We start from the raw sequence: 19,702 nt of genomic DNA, 5'->3' as shown, positions 1-19,702 counted from the left end.
TTCTTCAGAGTTTCATATACAATAAGGGATAATAATGGTCTCTATATTAGAGTTGCCTGTGAAACCTAAATGAGCTTACCTGTGAAATATCTTAGAATATGGGTATATTATAAATATTATGAAGTATTAGGCGTTGATTTTGCTGTAGTTTTTGATAATTTATAGTTTGTTTAGGAAAATGAAACATATTTAACCAAATTGTTGATTTTATCTGTATTTTATGATATGTGAGTCCTTAATATCAATAACAGAAGATGAGCTAGATAATCTCCACAAATTACAGTTGGTGAGAAGAGTAATGATAATTTACCAAAACTAATCTAACATTCTGTAGAACACTCATTTAATACAAGAAGCTAAAAACTTATGAATTAACACCTATTAATACCACGAGTTGAAGAAAGATTAAATAACTTGTGAAAACTAAACCAAAGCTTTTCTACTCGATAAGATAATGCCATGTAACCAATATTAATTTTTGAATAAATAGATATTTTTGGCATTCTTCTCCAAGATTACCAATACACCTTCTATAAACACAACGCATATTACAAAATATACCATTTCTCTTCCCTTTATGTTATCTGCGCCTGCATTTGTACACAATGTTGGATTTCACTGTGTCATATATGAATATGTGAACATTTCATAAGCTACGGCTGATGGTGCTTTTTATTTTTTTAGATAAATTTGAGCACAGCAGAATATTGTAGGCTTGTCAGAATCAGTCATGTGGTGAGATTTGTATATATTCTTTAAAAGCATCCAGATAGATATCTATAAGAATACTAACATTATGAATCTTCAGCGGCACTGCAGATGAATAATCTAACACAGTAACCAATCATTTAAAAAGGTCTGGTGGAATGAACATAATATTTGGATTTCCAAAATCCTGGTTTGAATATTAACTCCCCATCCCTCTAGATGTGTGACTTTGGACAAGATCCTTCAACAATTTGGGGCATTTTATCCATCTGTAAAACTTAATTAGGTAAAATAAATAAGTTGAAAGATGTGCATTATGTTATGCCTTATCAGTTTAATTATTTCTGGTCTTCTTCAACAAATGACAGAGGCCAGTAATATATCACAGGCTGGGGCTAAAAATTGTGATGGAATTTTGGCAGAGATAATTTTTCAAACTAATTTTTTTGATACTTCAAGAAGGAAAGGTTATTTATTCTTTCCTTTCTTATCACCAGCAAGTAATTTCAGGGTGCATCTTAGTTTCCCACAATCTATCTCTTACTTCTACTTCCTTAAATTTATTTTAATTTTCATCTGTGGAAAGCAATCTCCCCTTCATTCTTGGAGTTTATCATCCTTTTTTGGAGGAATCATTTTGAGAGAGTTATTTAAATATGTAGATGATACTACCCAATAAAATTATAGACACAACATGGAAAAACATATGTTTTATCCAGTGAAAAATATCACTATTAGTGAAGAATGATCCTGTGAACTAACCCTGGTATGATGGCTACACTTGTGATGAAATACCAGCTAAATGTTTGACCTTAACTTTAGTGTTGATTTTCAGGGATAAATACTGGTATAGTGCACTGCTGGTGCTCTGACAGCGTGACATTGATAGCACCAGTATTCATCTTTTTCTTATAATTAAAAAAAATATTTTTTACTGGAGTATATTTTATTAACAATGTTGTGTTAGTTTCAGGTGTACAGCAAAGTGATTCATTATACATATACATGTATCTATTCTTTTTCAAAATTTTTTCCCATTTAGATTATTACAGAATATTGAACAGATGTCCCTGTGTTATACAGTAGGTCCTTGTTGGTTATCTGTTTTAAATATAGCACTGTTTGCATGTAAATCCATCTTTTCATCATTTATATTTGACACAGTGCCTCAGTTTCCCATAAAGGAAAGGTCATTTGGATTCCATATGAATGATGATTTTTTAAAATGTTAATGCTATTTACTATAAGAGCAATAACTGATCAGATTTTGTAATCATCTTTTCTCCTTTTATGTTTTTAACAGGTAACCCATTATTAACCAGCAGAGTCAACATATTAATTAATGTTCTAGATGTCAATGAATTTCCTCCAGAAATATCTGTGCCATATGAGACAGCTGTGTGTGAAAATGCCAAACCAGGACAGGTATCTTATCAATACTGTTAATTAAGAGTGTATAAATACCCACTATATGCATGTGTTTTAGGTTATATGACCTTGCATGAATATACACACATGGATCTTATGTCTTCATAAAAGAAACCATAAAAGATAGTAAAATCTTTTGAATTAATGGTATATTTTGGATGTGGAGTTAATACCACAGGGGATAAAGTGATGATGGCCTAGTGAATATTCTTTTTATAACTAAAAGTTCTAGAATTGCAGATTCTGCTGTTTTCCATTTGTATACTGTGGAATTTCTAAAGACCTTGTGACTATAAATCCAGGAAGCAAGCAACTTTAGACTATATTCTTCTATAGTATTTCTTGCTTTGCTCACATGCTTTTATGAAGGGTGCAAAAAAGTTCTTAAGCCCTTGAAAAATGGAAAGCTTTCTCTGGTGGCCTTGAGTAGAGCATCTGGGTTATTCAAACTATCTGAGTTACATTTTCCTATTAAGTATTGCTCTGGAGGGAGGTTCTAGTGGGGAGAGGATAGAGGAAGGACCATATAGTTGATAAACGTTATCGTCAAAATCCTAGAGTTTATGTGGACCATAGTGGGTAGCTAGCTTTTTTCTACACTATTATAAATGAATGAGTGAATATATAATATGGTATGATATAATATAATGTAATATAACATAATATAATATAATAGGAGCAAATGGTAAGAGTGTGATATGAAACAAGAATATAATTAATCCAATATTGTATACCTAGTTTCCAAAAGAAAAATACATCAGTATGCTTTGCTTTGCTGTCTATTTCAATTACCTTTAAATAGGATAACTACTCGTTTAAGTAAATTTGAAGTTTTAATTCTTTCTTGAAGAAATATCTCAATATTTAAAATGGTATCTTTATTGAAAAATTTCCTTTTATAATATCTAGTATTTGTTTCAATTTGAATGTTTTCTACTGCTTCATAGAATATTTGTCCCATAGTTCTAACCCTGTGATGTTCACTAGCCTTATAGGTATTAAATTAATATTAAATAAAAGTTAAAGTAAATGTTCTCATTCACACATGCCCCATTTCAAGTGTTCAGTAGCTGTATGAGATGAGTGGCTACCAACTTTATCAGTATAGATGTAGAGTATTTCCATCAGTACAGAAACTTCTAGTGGACTGTGCTGCTCTATTACTGCTTTTGATAATTTGAGGAAAGTATTTACTTTATTACAGTATGACTTAGTCATATTTTACCAAGGGATAAATTTGGATCATTAATTTTGAATAGACACAGAAATACATTTTTTTAAGTTTTAATGCTTTATCACTTTAAATGCATCCAAATTTTACATGAGGTGAACCTAGTGCTTGACTTATTGTCTGAAATAGTAGATGCTGCAGAAATGTTTGCATAAATAAATAACCTGAAGTGGTTATTTGCAGAGTTATAAGAGGTTTACCAAAATTCTACAACTTAGCTATTCTCCACTTTTCAGAGCCTTCTACTGCCACCCCAAAAATCCAATCCTTTATTTTTAGGTAATTTAGGTACATTAATGATTTCACAGCAATCAGAATTTTGTAATGCACTAAGTAAAAGCTTTTTGGAAATATAACTTTATTTAATGCTTCTATGTTTCTCCAGTAAATTAAAGAGTTTAAAAAGTTGGGAATAATAGAAGTTATTAGAGATAACTTGATTTTCTTATATTTAGACAAAGTGGTAAGGAATCTATGGGGACATTGGAAGCTCTTTTTTTGGGCATTCTGCATCCTATTGGGCCACATTTACATACAAAGTATTACCCTAAATGTCTGAAATGTAGTATATGAGCATTTTCTGCTTTTGACCCCAGCCGTACTGACCCTTTTCTAGAAACTATGCAAAGGAACTATCTATCTCTTCTGGACTATAATTGAATATGCACGCATGTATACATGCATGTATGCCTTATTTATCTATGTATCTATCTATCTATGTGTCTATCTATCCATCTATCTTCAAAAGAAGTAAGAGAAAAGAAAGATGATGCTATGTAAATCAATAGTGATTTATATGATGAACCAATGAAGTACGGGAGTTGTTTTACTTAGGGCAATAACTCTCAATTGTCAGTTACAGATAAGTACCAGTTTATACCAAAAATTTCATCTCCATATGTTGTTTTAAAGGATGCTTCTTCATTGTAAAGTTATGTTCTTGATAAGTTTTGATGTTAATTTAGTAAATAATTGTGCTAGTTGATAGCAAAGGCAAAACAAAACAGAACCTCACAAATTAATTCCCAAATAATTTAAAGAAATTTTAGGGGTGAGATATAGTAATCAGAGCACATGTGAAGGAAAATTGAAGTTTTACAGGGTCTCTATGGTAATTATTTGACTAAATTGCCATATTTAGCCTTCGGTGTTGAATCCATGACAATTCTAAAGACTAAATAGATCCTGTGTGACTGATTTACACTAAAATAGGGAACTGAATTTCTCATTAGAGGACCCATTCTCAAAATACAAACTGCTAGTACTGCACTGGACACTCAAAGCCCCAGTGTATACATTTGTCTGTTCCTGCGTGTTTCTGTGTGTGCCTACGAGCACACACAGCTATAAGGGAAGGTAGGTCATAGTCATAAGACTGGGTTTCAACCATGGAATAAAAACTAAAAGTGCTAAATAACTGACATGTTTAATGGCATCAATCTAAGAGCACAGGATGCAGGCTTTGCCCGCTGGGAGCAGGATGTCATACTTGAAATCTAAGGTCTTCCTCTGGCTAATTCAAACTTAGTCTGAGAGTGTGGTCGCCTGAGCAGCACACTGCTTTTATCCTCTTTGGCACACACTTCCTGAAATTCTTCCTGATGCAAAACCATTGGATATGTTAATAAATAAATACCTCAAAGCCATTCTGATTTGCTTACATATATACTGAATTATCAGTTTCATAGTTTGGCTCTTGGAAGTTAACCTCCAAATTCTTAAGGGCATCTCATTGAAATATCAGAATTTTAACTACTTAGATTACACACTTATGGGAACAATTTAGGAAAATTTTTGAAACAAGGTTAGTCATCCTTACTTCTTAAGAAAAAAAAATCTATGAAAATATAATTTGTATCTTATCCACTGGGGGAAAAGAAACATAACAACAAAAACAGATCTACATACTGTGTATCACTTTCTCATCATTTCACCTAGTTATGAAAATAAAACTCATTCTCACAAACATAACAAAACTAAAATTTTGCTTTACAAGGACTTTTACATAATCAGTTTAGAAAGCATTTATTTCATGTAATTTAAAATGCAAGCAAGTACATTTTAATTTTATTTTGCTTATTAGTGAGAATTTTCAATGTCATTAACCTTTATAGTTATGTAGATATCGATTTGGAATTAGCCCATACCCTATACTTGTACCTGTCATTATTAACTGTAAATATTTAGCTATTTGTTTATAAAAAATATTTGTAAATAATTGGCCTACTGATATGAATTTGAAAAATGTAATTTCTGTTTACTTGAATGTTTCATTAAATAAACTTATTAGCCTGGTGTATAGAGTTCCCTTTGAAACTGATGACTGATTTCAAGTCTCATCTCAACTTTGTTTCAGATAATTCAGATAGTCAGCGCTGCAGACCGAGATCTTTCACCTGCTGGGCAGCAATTCTCCTTTAAATTATCACCTGAAGCTGCCATCAAACCAAATTTTACAGTTCGTGACTTCAGAAGTAAGTTTAACCACATAAAAGTTTACCTTTTATCATGCAACTTTGTAAAAGGACACAAAGGTAGAAATCCATGCCATATACTTGGAAGATTGCTTGAGTGCTTCCTAAAAGCACTCAAGCTCATAAAATATAGAAATGCATATATAAGAAATACAACATTTCATGGCTAGCAGTAAACTAAATGTTAACCTATATAGACTATATCTAATGAGGCAAATTACTTCCATTTACAATGTGGACATTCCCTTAATGAGTCAAACAAACAATAGGCTATCTGGGAAATTGAATACTTTGCATGTTTTAAATATATCGTTTGTTCTACATGCACTGCTTGTACATACAAGTAACTGTTTTATTTGAATAACACATGGTATGGCACAGGTCAAGAATACAGGCTTTGTAATGAGAATGATAGAGGTTTTCACTCCCACTACATTACTACCTAATGGCAGATTATCAAAATATTAAATTATACTAAAGAATTTCAACCTCATAGTTAAAATAAATTAACCTCATGGTTTATTTATTAAATAAAATAATGTATGCAAATTCTTTAACACAATGCCTAAAGCCTATTACCTTTAAGGTAATTTTAGCTACCACCTCTGCCATCATAACTACACTTACATTTCTGCCACCACTGCTACTACCATCACTATCACTAATATTATCACATCTGCTGCTACTACAATTTACAGAAATATAAAGGACACTAGATTAGATATAATAAGGCTAAGTACTGATCAGTTGTTCTGACTTTATTTGTTCTGTGACTTTGGATATTTTATCTCTTCTAAATTTCTGTAGACATAATATCGGGAATAAAAACTCCTGAGTTCATAATATTGGATAGAAAAAAGCTAATTCTTGCTAGATTCTATGCATATGGAACAAATGAACAAGTGATAAGATGGATGATAAAATGATGATGATGATTGATAGGAATCAAAGGATATTTTGAGAAAGTTAAAGTTAGTTTTCTTCAAATACTTGGGGGAAGGAAATTAGAGTCACAGAAGGAAATTCAATAAGATTTGTGCCATTTAATAATGTAATGTGAGGAATGGCTGGGAATGAAACAAGGTCCCAATTATGAAAGGCCTAATAGGTAGGGATACCACATGTTTTATCATGGAAACTGGAGTATGTTTGAGAATAGCAGTAGACAGTGTTTGTAATTTTAATTAGAGCAGCACACCTAAAATAAGGCTGTCCAAGTCAAACTGGACCATACAGTCAACCTGTCTATAAATCATTTAAAGAGTGTATAACTTAAATCCAGTGACCTGAGAAGTCTTTGAAAGGTTTACACAAGAGTTTAACATATTCAGATTTGCACTTTAACCAATCAGTCTGAATGCAGTGTGGAAAAGACAATAGAAGGATACAAGACTACTTCTGATACTATTGTAGAAAATGGATGAGAGAGTCTTAGATTAGGATAATCCAATGGATTAAGGTAACGGCTGTGAGGACAGAGGTGAGTGGTTGGAGATAGAATGTATAGAGCTTCATTCTAGATCTCCTAGATTCCATGTATAAATATGATGAAGAAGAAGACTAATAAGACTTCTAGATCATTGGCTTGGGTAACTAAGTAGATGGTCAGATCATTCAGGAACAAAAGTATTGACTATTTTCCACCATTTTATCTTTGTTGGAGAATCTATATATGATTAATAATAATAATATGGGGCCTCCCTGGTGGCGCAGTGGTTAAGAGTCCGCCTGCCGATGCAGGGGATACGGGTTCGTGCCCCGGTCTGGGAGGATTCCATATGCCGCGGAGCGGCTGGGCCCGTGAGCCATGGCCGCTGGGCCTGCGCATCCGGAGCCTGTGCTCCGCAACGGGAGAGGCCACAACAGTGAGAGGCCCGCATACCGCAAAAAGAAAAAAAAAAAATAATAATAATAATATGAATCAGATCATCTTGCCTCAAAGTATAGTATTTTTTTTTATGATCTGAACATGTACTTGCCACTCATGCCATTTACCATATCCCCTGTTTTATCTTGATATATTTTAAGTGTAATTGTAAGTTTTCTTGTTTAAATGGATAGACACTTTTTCACCTATTTTTTTTTTGTGTGTGAGAACATTTAAGTTCTATTATTTTAGAAAATTTCAATTATAATGTACAGTGTTATCAATTACAGTCACCATGCTATATGTCAGATCCTCAGACTTTATTCATCTTATAGCTGATAGTTTGTACCCTTTTACTAACCTCTCCCTATTTCTCCCACCCCCAGCCCCTGGCAACCATTTTTCTACTTTCTATTTCTATGAGATCTGCTTGTTTTTTTCTTTCTTACATTCCACATATAAGTGTTACCATGCAGTATTTTTCTTTGGTCTATTTCACTAGCATAATATCCTCCAGGTTCATCCATGTAGTCACAAATGGCAGGGTTTCCTTCTTTCTCATGGCTGAATAATATTCCATTGTGTGTATATACAATATATATCGCATTTTTTTTATCTGTCAATCGATGGAAACCATTTTATGGGTGAAAATTAGGTTTAATATGTCTTTTTTCTTCTCACCATGGACAGCATAATGAATTCTCTATGGTCACATATCAATAATAATACTGGGTTGAAAATAAATCTTTAAAAAAGGGGAGACTGCCTTTTAACATAACATGTTCAAGAATATCAAAACCCCTAGCTCCCTAAGTGCAAATACACCAGAGGCTCTGACTTCCTATTTCTATTAATCACTTTTACCCAGGTTTCAGGCTTTAATCCTTGACTGTTCGTTTCCCCAGACTCAAGTATACAACCATCAATGGCTGAAGATTTCAATATTGATTCAACTAGTCCCCATTTTCCTATTCCTACTGTCAACACAAGTGCCTGACACCACTGACTCTTACTGGGAATATTATAATAGACATTTGGCAGGTTTCTATTTTGTTTCTCAATTTAAAAATATCCTCTGTGTAATGAAAAATTGATATTCCCCTGCCAAATTCTATCTTATCACATAAAGTTTTCTCAGTTTTGTGCTTCCTACTGAAATGGGTATAAAGAAGGTGCCTAATTTTTCATTGTTGAAATTAGAATCTACAAATAGAATGAATGGAATATTATTGAAATAGTAATATTTTTCTGACATACTTGTTTTTTTGTTTGTTTGTTTGTTTTTTTGTGGTACGCGGGCCTCTCACTGTTGTGGCCTCTCCCGTTGCGGAGCACAGGCTCAGCGGCCATGGCTCACGGGCCCAGCCGCTCCACAGCATATGGGATCTTTCCGGACCAGGGCACGAACCCGTGTCCCCTGCATCGGCAGGCAGACTCTCAACCACTGCGCCACCAGGGAAGCCCCATACTTGTATTTTAATGAGTACTATATCTTCCTAAAATTATTTTACCTGATTCCAAAGTGGGTATCATGTATGGCTACAATGGACTAAATATTAGTACATTTCTAAAAAAAATCAAAATGTTTCTGGGAGTGACTTCAATAGACTCAAAAAAATGAAATAGTGTTATGAATAAAACAAAAATTCCACTTTTATGTACAGAAATAAAGAAGTAAAGAACAAGTGCATGCAAAATAACACTTTCAATAGAAATATTAGTTGTACTAATATAAAATTTTATATTCTTATTGCCTTGGATTATTCCAAGTAAATATTGTATCATTGATTATATCAAAATTAAAATGAAGTACTTTGTGATTATATTAAAGTGATGATTATTATAATTCATGATATTTAAAATTTTTAATGAATCGATGTTTTTCACACATTTTAATTTCCTTTCCATGTTTCTTATGCTGTTTTGGAAAAGTGAATATATATATATTCACACACACACACACACACACACATATATATATATATGCATGTATTATAGATATGGATTAAGGAAAAATCAAAAATCAAGCTTTATCTGAAATATTATATTGACATTTGTCGATTTTAAAGAACAGGTTCTTAGGTAAGATGTTATACTGATTCATCCTTTGTAATCTTGGTTCTTCTAATCATGTAAGAAAACATCCACTGAAGTATTTTTTCTCTGTGAGACTTTGATGTCAGAAGAAATAGTCTGTTAACACAACATACTCTTGTCTTGTAAACAATTTTCTATTCTTTCTGAATAGAAAATTTAATTAGTACACCAGACAAGATTAATGTTTCTTCTTTTCCTAAGGATTGTTTTGAATACATGTGATTACATTTTGGCAGCTTCCATAATGATAAAAGGAATAATTAAAATATGGACGTATTTTACTGACTCAAGAAGAGCTTTCTACTGTTTAACAGATACAAACTTGAAGATTTGAAGTGATGCTGATGGTAACCATCTTATCATAAATGTCATGTTTTGTAGACAACACAGCTGGCATTGAAACCCGAAGAAATGGATACAGCCGCAGGCAGCAAGAGTTATACTTCCTCCCTGTTGTAATAGAAGACAGCAGTTATCCTGTCCAGAGCAGCACAAACACAATGACTATTCGAGTTTGTAGATGTGACTCTGATGGTACCATCCTGTCTTGTAACGTGGAAGCAATTTTTCTTCCTGTAGGACTTAGCACCGGGGCTTTGATTGCAATACTACTGTGCATTGTTATACTCTTAGGTTGGTTTCAATATTAATCACATATTCTCCTTCTCTCTCTCTGTCTCTCTCTCCCTTTCCCTTGTTTGTGTATCTCACTCCTCATTTTACCATGTAAACCTGTTTTTTCTTCATTGAGATGCTACATCTGGATAGAAGGAAGATTATCTATCTATACTGAACTATATAATTATTATTAAAGTTAATTATATTATCGGTGTTAATTTTCTATTTTATTCCATATGGAAATATACCAATAGAAATAAATCAGTAACATCATCAAAAATATAAAAGTATGTTCAAGCTCTCGGGAATTTTCAAGTAATAACAGTTTGTGGCACTTGCTGTGATGAACTTTTCTATGACAAATATCTCATTTTCAGCAACAGTTTTTTTTTTTTTTTTCTTTTTGCGGTATGTGGGCCTCTCACTGTTGTGGCCTCTCCCGTTGCGGAGCACAGGCTCCGGATGCGCAGGCCCAGCGGCCATGGCTCACGGGCCCAGCCGCTCCGCGGCATATGGGATCCTCCCAGACCGGGGCACGAACCCGTATCCCCTGCATCGGCAGGCGGACTCTTAACCACTGCGCCACCAGGGAGGCCCTCAGCAACAGTTTTAAATTCATTTTTTACATCCTAGTAATTATTGCTGCCTAAGAAAGTGTTGTATAAACTTTAAAATTATATTAGCTGAGCAGTAGTTGTCAAATGCCAGTTTGATAAAGAAAGAAAGAAAGGAGAAGAACAGGAAAGAAGTAGAAGGTAAAAGCACCTCCAAATATTTCTTTTCTGTATAAAGTGCTGGCCAGACACAGTTCTTATTCCACTTTTCTCAGATCTCCTCACATCAAAAACTCTAACCATTCCCACTAGAACAGAACAGAACACAGTGAAATATCAAGAAGTGCAGCAAAGGGAAAGGATTGAAGTAAATGTATTCTGTAACATGTCTGTGAGAATGAAAACCTACTTTAGGGGCTTCCCTCTTCCATCAGCTCTGTTCAGCTGACTATATTTCACTTATTCATTCGCTGCCAGATTCACAAAAGCAAAAATAGATTTTCTAAGCATTCCTTTAAATTAAAATTGCAACAGAAGTACAATTGGGCACTGTGGGGTCAGCTTATATATTCATGTTTATTATTTAACCAAAATATTCTGACAAATGTACATACCTACCTTTATCTCTAGGCTAGAAAATAGAATTTTTAAAACGTACTAGGGTGTAAAGCATGGTACAAGGCATTATATACTAATTTCTGAAGAACATTCTCTGATTCAGAAGCTCATTTTGGTTTGGAGGGTAAAGTTGTAGTCCAATTTGCATTATGCAGATATTAATTCCACACAAATAACCTTGATGTGTAGAACAAAGTATTCTTTATGTCTTTAAGGTTTAGAATTATAAATTATATGTGACATCTGTTCTGATGATATAAACTCCTTTAAAAGGGAAGATGCAAAATAATGTTCTCACACCTGAAGCTGAGCAAGATCAATTAGGTGTTTAACTTCAAAACAAGTGTTTCTTTTTCATACTCTTGTCTAGGGGCTGCCTTGAGTCCCAGAGGATTTCCATATCTATCTAGCATGATTTGGCATATTCTGGATGCTCGTCTTTGTCCTCTTTGGCCCTCTTACAGGGTAACAATTCGTGTTGCTTAGGTTAGCATTATCACATACTGTCATCTGCCACTCATTCATCCAAATATTTACCAAGTGTCCCCCCTGCTCCTAGCTGTGAAGTGCTAGTACACAGCTGCGAATGTTGACACTCTTAGTCTTGCCATGGGGTCTGCTTACAAATCCATCTATTCTTTGATCTCCTTAGCCAGTCTCATACTCCTTTAGATCTTCCAGAAGATTCTTAGCCATTTTTATGTCTTTTTTTTAGGGTGAGGGGGAGCATGAGAATCTTGTGGTGCTTAGGAACTTCTATTTGACCCCCAAGCACATCTAACTAATCTCTTTCTCGGCCATAGATACTCTAAAACCATTTTATAAATATGCAGGGTTTCTCTGTGAGGTTTACACTCTCTCACACACTCTCTGGGTGAACAAACAATAGTGCTTTTAGTTCTGAGATTTGACTAAAGCCTGGAAGAATTGCAGAGTGCTAAACATCTCTGCAAGGCCCATTGTACAGAAGCCCTACCTATAACTCCTTTGTCTTCCTCCCTAATTTTGGAAGAAGAGGGAATAAATGGACTTTTATCATCATGCCATCTCCTACTTTCTAATCCTATGACAAGAGTCTTCCTTCCAGACTCTGTTATAGTAAATCAAACACTTTGGCTTTCAATCTATTGCCACCACTATAGAGGAGAGGGGAGTATTACGCCAGGCAAAGTTGAGCACTGACTTCATGGTGTGAATCTGTGCTTATTTACCCCCAGAAAAAAATAAACTGTTGATGTAATGATGGCTGAGAGTTAATGGGGAACAAAGATATTCAATAATGAGGGTCTATAAATTAAGTATTTCAAAATATTATCTTGCTTCAAGAAGGTAACCTGAATACTAGACATTTGGTTTGGAAACTATCTCAATATGGTAGGACACATAAATTTAAATTATTTGTGGTCTTAGTTGACATAATTGGAAAAGCTAAGGCCCTTATATTCTATATTCTTTCTCTCTCTCTTTCGTGTTTATTGCATTTAAAAGTGATTGTCACGTGATTTGTGTTTATTTCATTATAAATACAGTAATTTTAACAACTGAGAAATATAGGTATGAATAATATCTAAGTGTTAGCTATGGGCAAGCAATATTCAAGTTTTATTACTTCAATACTCACAGTTCTCTGTATGATTGGAACAAACATTCTTTACTTTCTTTTTAAATTTTGTAATGCACACTTTTTACCTGACACTGAGATATTTAAATACAATAAATGTTAAATATAAGGCTACAATTGTTTGATTTTGTGAATAAGTTTGCTATGGTTTCATATTAACTACAATTCCAAAATGAAATTGAATTTAAACAATGAAAAAACGTCAACATAGATATGATCCTTATAGATTACAGTATGTTTACTTTGAAAGTAATAGGATACCATTAAAAACACTCAGCCAGCCCTGATCAATTTTATTTTTTTATGGAGAGATGGGCTGACATATTCTCATATTGCAATTTTTGTCTTGTTCTAGCCATAGTTGTGCTGTATGTAGCTCTGCGAAGGCAGAAGAAGAAAGACACCCTGATGACCTCTAAAGAAGATATCAGAGACAATGTTATCCATTATGATGATGAAGGAGGCGGGGAGGAGGACACCCAAGCTTTCGACATTGGTGCTCTGAGAAACCCAAAAGTGATTGAAGACAACAAAATTCGCAGGGATATAAAACCAGACTCTCTCTGTTTGCCTCGTCAGAGACCACCAGTGGAAGATAATGCAGACATAAGGGATTTCATTAATCAAAGGCTACAGGAAAGTGATGTGGACCCCACCGCCCCACCATACGATTCATTGGCGACATATGCCTATGAAGGCAATGGATCAGTAGCCGACTCTCTTAGCTCCATAGAATCTCTGACCATGGAAGCAGACCAGGACTACACCTATCTAACAGACTGGGGACCGCACTTTAAAGTCTTGGCAGACATGTTTGGCGAAGAAGAGAGTTATAAAACTGATAAAGTCACTTAGGGGAGAAGCAAAGGCTAAAACAGAACCAACAAAATAAATTTAAGAGAAAGGAACATAAATAGAAATCACACTCTACACACACACCACACACACACACACAAACACACATACCGGGCTTTCTAGGACAAGATTCCTTTGATTATTTGGTTTCTAGCAAGTTGCTATATTTATCATATTGTCAGTTTTGGTTTATTCTGCCAATACAAGGTAATTCCTAAAATGTGTACTTGCTTGATTTTGTTTTGTTATTTTGGAAAAACACTGAGACAAGCTCAGGCCTATTAAATACAATTTACTGACGTGACAACCTAGAACGAAGATAGCTATGTGGCATCACGGTGGAAGAGTGTTAGATTTTTCTTAATTCCACTAAAGTGCCTATTGAAACTCTTATCATTTAAAGTCGTGTAGAGTACACTCTGCTGTGATGGCATTGTGGGATTCAGACACAGAGGACATAAAACAAAGACACTGTCTTTATGTCAAGGAGCAATAGCAACACACAGACTTCTCATTCCTTTTAAGAAAAAAAGAAGAATACTTTCTGAACTCCATCTTCTTATAATTAAAATGCTCTTTTTTTTTTCTTTTTTAAACTGTATGCCAAAACACATTTGTTTTTCCTACTCTCTGAGAAAAGTGAAATAAATGTGATAATATCAAATTCAATATGTAAGTCCCAAATTTTAAAAGCAATGTTTGATCTTAATATTGGTTCCTATTAAAGGTGTTCATGAAAATATTCATTGTTTTCCAAAGAAATAAAAATTTTAAAAAGAAAATTTAAAAAAAATCCTCTTTATAAAGAGAGGCCTCAGGGCTGAAACTCCACATTAAAATAAACATTAGTTTTGTTTTAATATTGTGCCAGAGTGTGGAAGGGTGGAAGTTTTGTTTTAACAAATCACCAGATCATTGCAGTCTCCAGTCATAGATAAAATTTGTGTTTTTATGAAACATTTTTTTGGGGGAAAATAATGTCATTTATCTAAATAGGGGAAGAGAAATTGATACACAGCTTCTCAGAGTTCCTTACAGTCTAGTGATTCTTTCATGAACAAAGAAAATAAAATATTTATCAAATAATATAGAATGGATTTATACCATGTCTAAAAATATTTATTAAGCAGTACCAAACAAATGAAAAATCAGAGACTTCAGAAAATTCAAACCAAATACTAACTCTTAAAGTGAACACAAATTCAAAATCTGGTAGTTGATTTATTTTATTAACATAGATTTCAACTTTGTGAATATCATTATATTGGAGCTCAGAGTGGCTTCTTTACGCTATCATCTACAATAATTCTAATATAAATGATACCATAAACCTCCTTTGTAAAACCTTTTACTTTTTAATTTGATGAGATGTCTAAGAAATACTAGATTTTATAAGCAGACAGGTAAGCTGCACTCATTACATTACTTTAAAATGAACTTTACACTATCCAGAAATACACTTAACAAAACAAGTAACTAACTATAAGGTAATAATATATTTTCTTAATACTATAAATATACAAGTGACTACTGATATATTAAAACAATATATAGGAAAAATAAAAGTTATTTATAGATCCATTCTGCAGACATCATCAATATCCAGCTGTGTTTATGAAATATTTATAATTATATTTTTATTGCAAAGTATGAAAGTAAAAATTCACACATGGGGAAAATGGGTAGAAATATAAATAATATAGACAAACTATATTCAGTCCTATTTATTATTAAATGCTTACTTCAAAACTATACAACTGATAATTATGTTGTGGAAATTAGGCAATTTAAATCTGCATTTCCCATCGCTCTTTTTTTTGTGTGTGTGTGGTACACGGGCCTCTCACTGCTGCGGCCTCTCCCATTGCGGAGCACAGGCTCTGGACGCGCAGGCTCAGTGGCCATGGCTCACGGGCCCAGTCGCTCTGAGGCATGTGGGATCTTCCCGGAACGGGACACGAACCCATGTCCCCCGCATTGGCAGGCAGACTCTCAACCACTGCGCCACCAGGGAAGCCCTCCCATCGCTCTTTTTGTGTCTCATAATTGCAGATTCTCCTTGTCATCCTTACCAGGGACAACTGTTGAATTCCTTTTCCTCCTCTCACGACTTTGACTTCACCTTTGTCTCATCCCTGGGATCTGCAATAGAATCTTGATGTAGTGTGATAATTTGCAGTATAATTTGCTTTGGGAAATATTTGTGTAATTTTTTAAAAGCTGGCAATGTCATAACCATTCTGGAGCAAAAATTAAGTCAACATCTAGGTTTTCCCCAGCAATATGACTGGGTATGCCATGATGTGAGACCCTTTGAAGAAGGTTAATATTCAAATCACTTCCAGCTGACAAAATGATTCTTGTCAGGAATTACTACATGTTGCACCTTCCCTGAGAATCTGACTGCCTCTGCATGCATTCCTGTATCAGAAGCAATGATGACACAAAGAAAACTTGGGAGGGGCAGGTCATTTCAAACCACATGACTGAGATACTAAGCAAGTACATGAAATTGGTGGGTCTTACTTTCTCCACACTAATCATCTTTTTTTTAGTACCTCTACCTTTTATATTTGTTACACCACTGCATTCGTTTGTTATGGCTGCCATAACAAAGCACCACTGGAGTGGGTAGCTTAAAAAAATAGAAATTTATTTCCTTGCAGTTCTGGAACCTAGAAGTCTAAGATTAACTGTCTGCAGAGTTGGTTTCTTCCAAGGGCCTCTGTCCTTGGCTTGTCCATGGCTGTCATTTCTCCATGTCTCCACATGGTCTTTCCCCTGGGCTAATTCCTCTTCTTCTAAGGGCACCAATCATACTAAGCTCACTCATATGACCTCTTTTTATCTTAATTAACTATTTAAAGGCCCTATCTCCAAATATAGTCATATTCAGAGGTACTGATGGTCAAGACTTCAAAATATGAATTTTAGGGAACACAATTCAGCCCATAACAACCACACAGATGTTAACAGAAAAAAAAAAAAAGTGTTTGATTTACATCAAACAATGTGAAAAAAACAAAACAAAGCAAAAAAAAAAAAAACATGAATGGAAATAATTTCATGTACAACAGGAAACCACAAAAGTGACAAGGTCTTTTGGTGCTCATATATTGGAAAATTATGGGATATCTTTCACACTACTGAAAGCAGTAGCCCTAATATTTCAATACTTATAAATAACTTGAGATTCTTTTTTATTTATAATATCACAGTAACTGGCCTTCATTCAGGAGTTAAGCAATATAAAAATTCCTTAGAATTTACAGGGGGTTTTGACTATTAATAATAATCATGCATAACTTTTTAATTACATTGCATGTTTACCTTTACAGAAATATATGTGGACATATTCTATGTAACATATGTATATTATATGTTTTTTAAATGTAACTTTTGTGTTCAAAGAAGTATTAGATCAACACAAAAGAGTGAACTAGTGGTGTGATACACTAGAAATAATCTAAAATTGCTTTTATACCAAATTCTATCACTAACTGGAAATGTCATATGGAGCCAGCACCTTAGCCTTCCTGTCATCTATTCTCTTTGGTAAAATGAATCTGTTGCTCTTGGTGTTATCTAAGTTTTCTCTGAAATTTCTTGACTCTTAAGTTCTAGTTACATTTACATGAAGTCCATTAATTCATTTACATATTGATTACATAAAATTATGAGAATCATAGAGATCTTTGAAAAAATATATAAATCACAAAATTCTTTGAAGTATGGATGTGATTGATTACACATTGACACACAACGTTGCACATCAGGAGAGCCAGACAAATACTTCTTAAGTAAAACCTGTCAAAATTCTTCAACAAGATGGAATGGTAGAGAAGTGCATAGGAAGAGAGAGAAAGAAATGTTAAAAATAGAACCCTAATCTTGAGCCAAAGAGGAAAAGCAAGTGATATGAAGAAAATGTTAGAAACTTCCTTATCTTTAGGAGGAGGACATTTTAGAAGTCCTTGGAAAAGTTTCAGTACCTGTTGTATTAAAACAGGAATTCCTAAGAGCAGATGTAAATATGCAGTTACTATATTTGAAGTGAGTCCCAAAATATGGCGAGGTCTGAAAAGAATTAATAAAATGTCTGTAAAAACATCAGTTTGCTTCCTAAGAGAAGAGTGGGAGGGAGTTTTTTTTTTTTTTTTTTTTGGCGGTATGCGAGCCTCTCACTGTTGTGGCCTCTCCCATTGCGGAGCACAGGCTCTGGACGCGCAGGCTCAGCGACCATGGCTCACGGGCCCAGCCGCTCCATGGAATGTAAGATCTTCCCGGACTGGGGCACGAACCTGCGTCCCCTGCATCGGCAGGCAGACTCCCAACCACTGTACCACCAGGGAAGCCCAGAGGGAGATAATTTTGTAAATGTCTTCATGTTTGAAAATTTCTTTTGTCTCCTCATCTGATGTATAGTTTAGCTAAGTACACCATTACCACTTGGAATTATTTTTCCAAGAATCTGATCACTTCTTCTCTTACATCCATTGTTACAAAACAGTATACACACATATGCATACACACATATGCAATTAAATGTTTGATAATTCCAATTTGCAGCAAGTTTTGGATTGTCACTTAATTATTTTATTCAAGTCCCTTATATTTCTTAGTGTAATGGATTTTCATAACTATCAGTCAGCCACTATATTTTTCAAAAAGAAGTTAAACTTTATTAGGAATTTTTTTTGTTTTTAATTGCCCCCACTTTAAGATGAATAAAAAGAAGGTAGCGTGTCTAAACAACTTGTGCAGAACCCATAAATAATAAACTAATAGATGGCAAAGCTCTTCAGTTGTGAAGAGTTTAAGTATATTTATTTATCAACTTCCTTTCTGGGTTCTTCCCATAATTTTTCCAACTTCTACACTGCTATATATTACATTGCAACTACGAGTGTAATTAACACAAACTCCTGGGAATTCTGGGTCATACTACAACATATATGGTACTTCCTTAAAAGAGAAAAAAATCTAAACATCATTGATTCTGATATCAATATCTTACCCAGTAAGCAAGATTTTAAGACACAACAGTTGCCTACAAGACAAATAAAAACTTGATTATACAACTGAAAATACTGATCTCCATATTACCAAGAATCAATGTATTTGAAACTATATCAGTTGCACTTTCTTTTAAACATTCACATTAATGATGTATATATATTATCCTGAACTTAACTTTCCTGAATTTTCAATCCATTTATGTCTATTTCCCCTTCGTTTTAACTTCCCATGGGTACAAATATACTTTAGCTCTTATTATCACTTAAATCTCCAATTTCTAAGTTCAGTTTACTTACCTTATGTCTCCCTCAATCCATCATCCACTGAATATGGTATTTGCCATGATTGAAATTTCCAATATATTGTCACCAAAAATTACCTGAGACAAACAATTCTCCCATTCTCCGCTTCTGCTCTGTCAACATTTTAAAAAATGTGACAACAGTAATAAAAGAGCTACTCATCACTGAGCATATACTTTGCAAAAAATATGCTGCAAACATTTAATGTTAACAATAATTTGATGAGTTACATTATTATTATTATCTGTATTTCATACATGAGTAAACTAGGCTTAGACATTTGAAGTAACCTGTTTACTTAGACATATTT

At 34.0% G+C, this 19,702-nt stretch overlaps 1 protein-coding gene across 2 annotated transcripts in view; it reads left to right on the top strand.

Moving 5' to 3' along the window:
* The window catches only part of CDH12 (cadherin 12), a 295,800-nt gene extending 281,729 nt beyond the window's left edge, over positions 1-14,071 (top strand). For both annotated transcript variants that reach the window (XM_060091603.1, XM_060091602.1), the window contains 4 exons: positions 2,012-2,133; positions 5,724-5,841; positions 10,187-10,438; positions 13,572-14,071. In XM_060091603.1, coding sequence (XP_059947586.1) covers positions 2,012-2,133; positions 5,724-5,841; positions 10,187-10,438; positions 13,572-14,071 — 992 coding nt within the window. The remainder of the gene's footprint in view (positions 1-2,011; positions 2,134-5,723; positions 5,842-10,186; positions 10,439-13,571) is intronic.
* Positions 14,072-19,702: the final 5,631 nt, after the last annotated feature.

Source organism: Mesoplodon densirostris, chromosome 3 (assembly GCF_025265405.1).
Source record: "Mesoplodon densirostris isolate mMesDen1 chromosome 3, mMesDen1 primary haplotype, whole genome shotgun sequence".
Taxonomy (NCBI): Eukaryota; Metazoa; Chordata; class Mammalia; order Artiodactyla; family Ziphiidae; genus Mesoplodon; species Mesoplodon densirostris.
The sequence above is the reverse complement of the archived record's forward strand: the minus strand, read 5'-3'. Positions and strand labels throughout refer to the sequence as shown.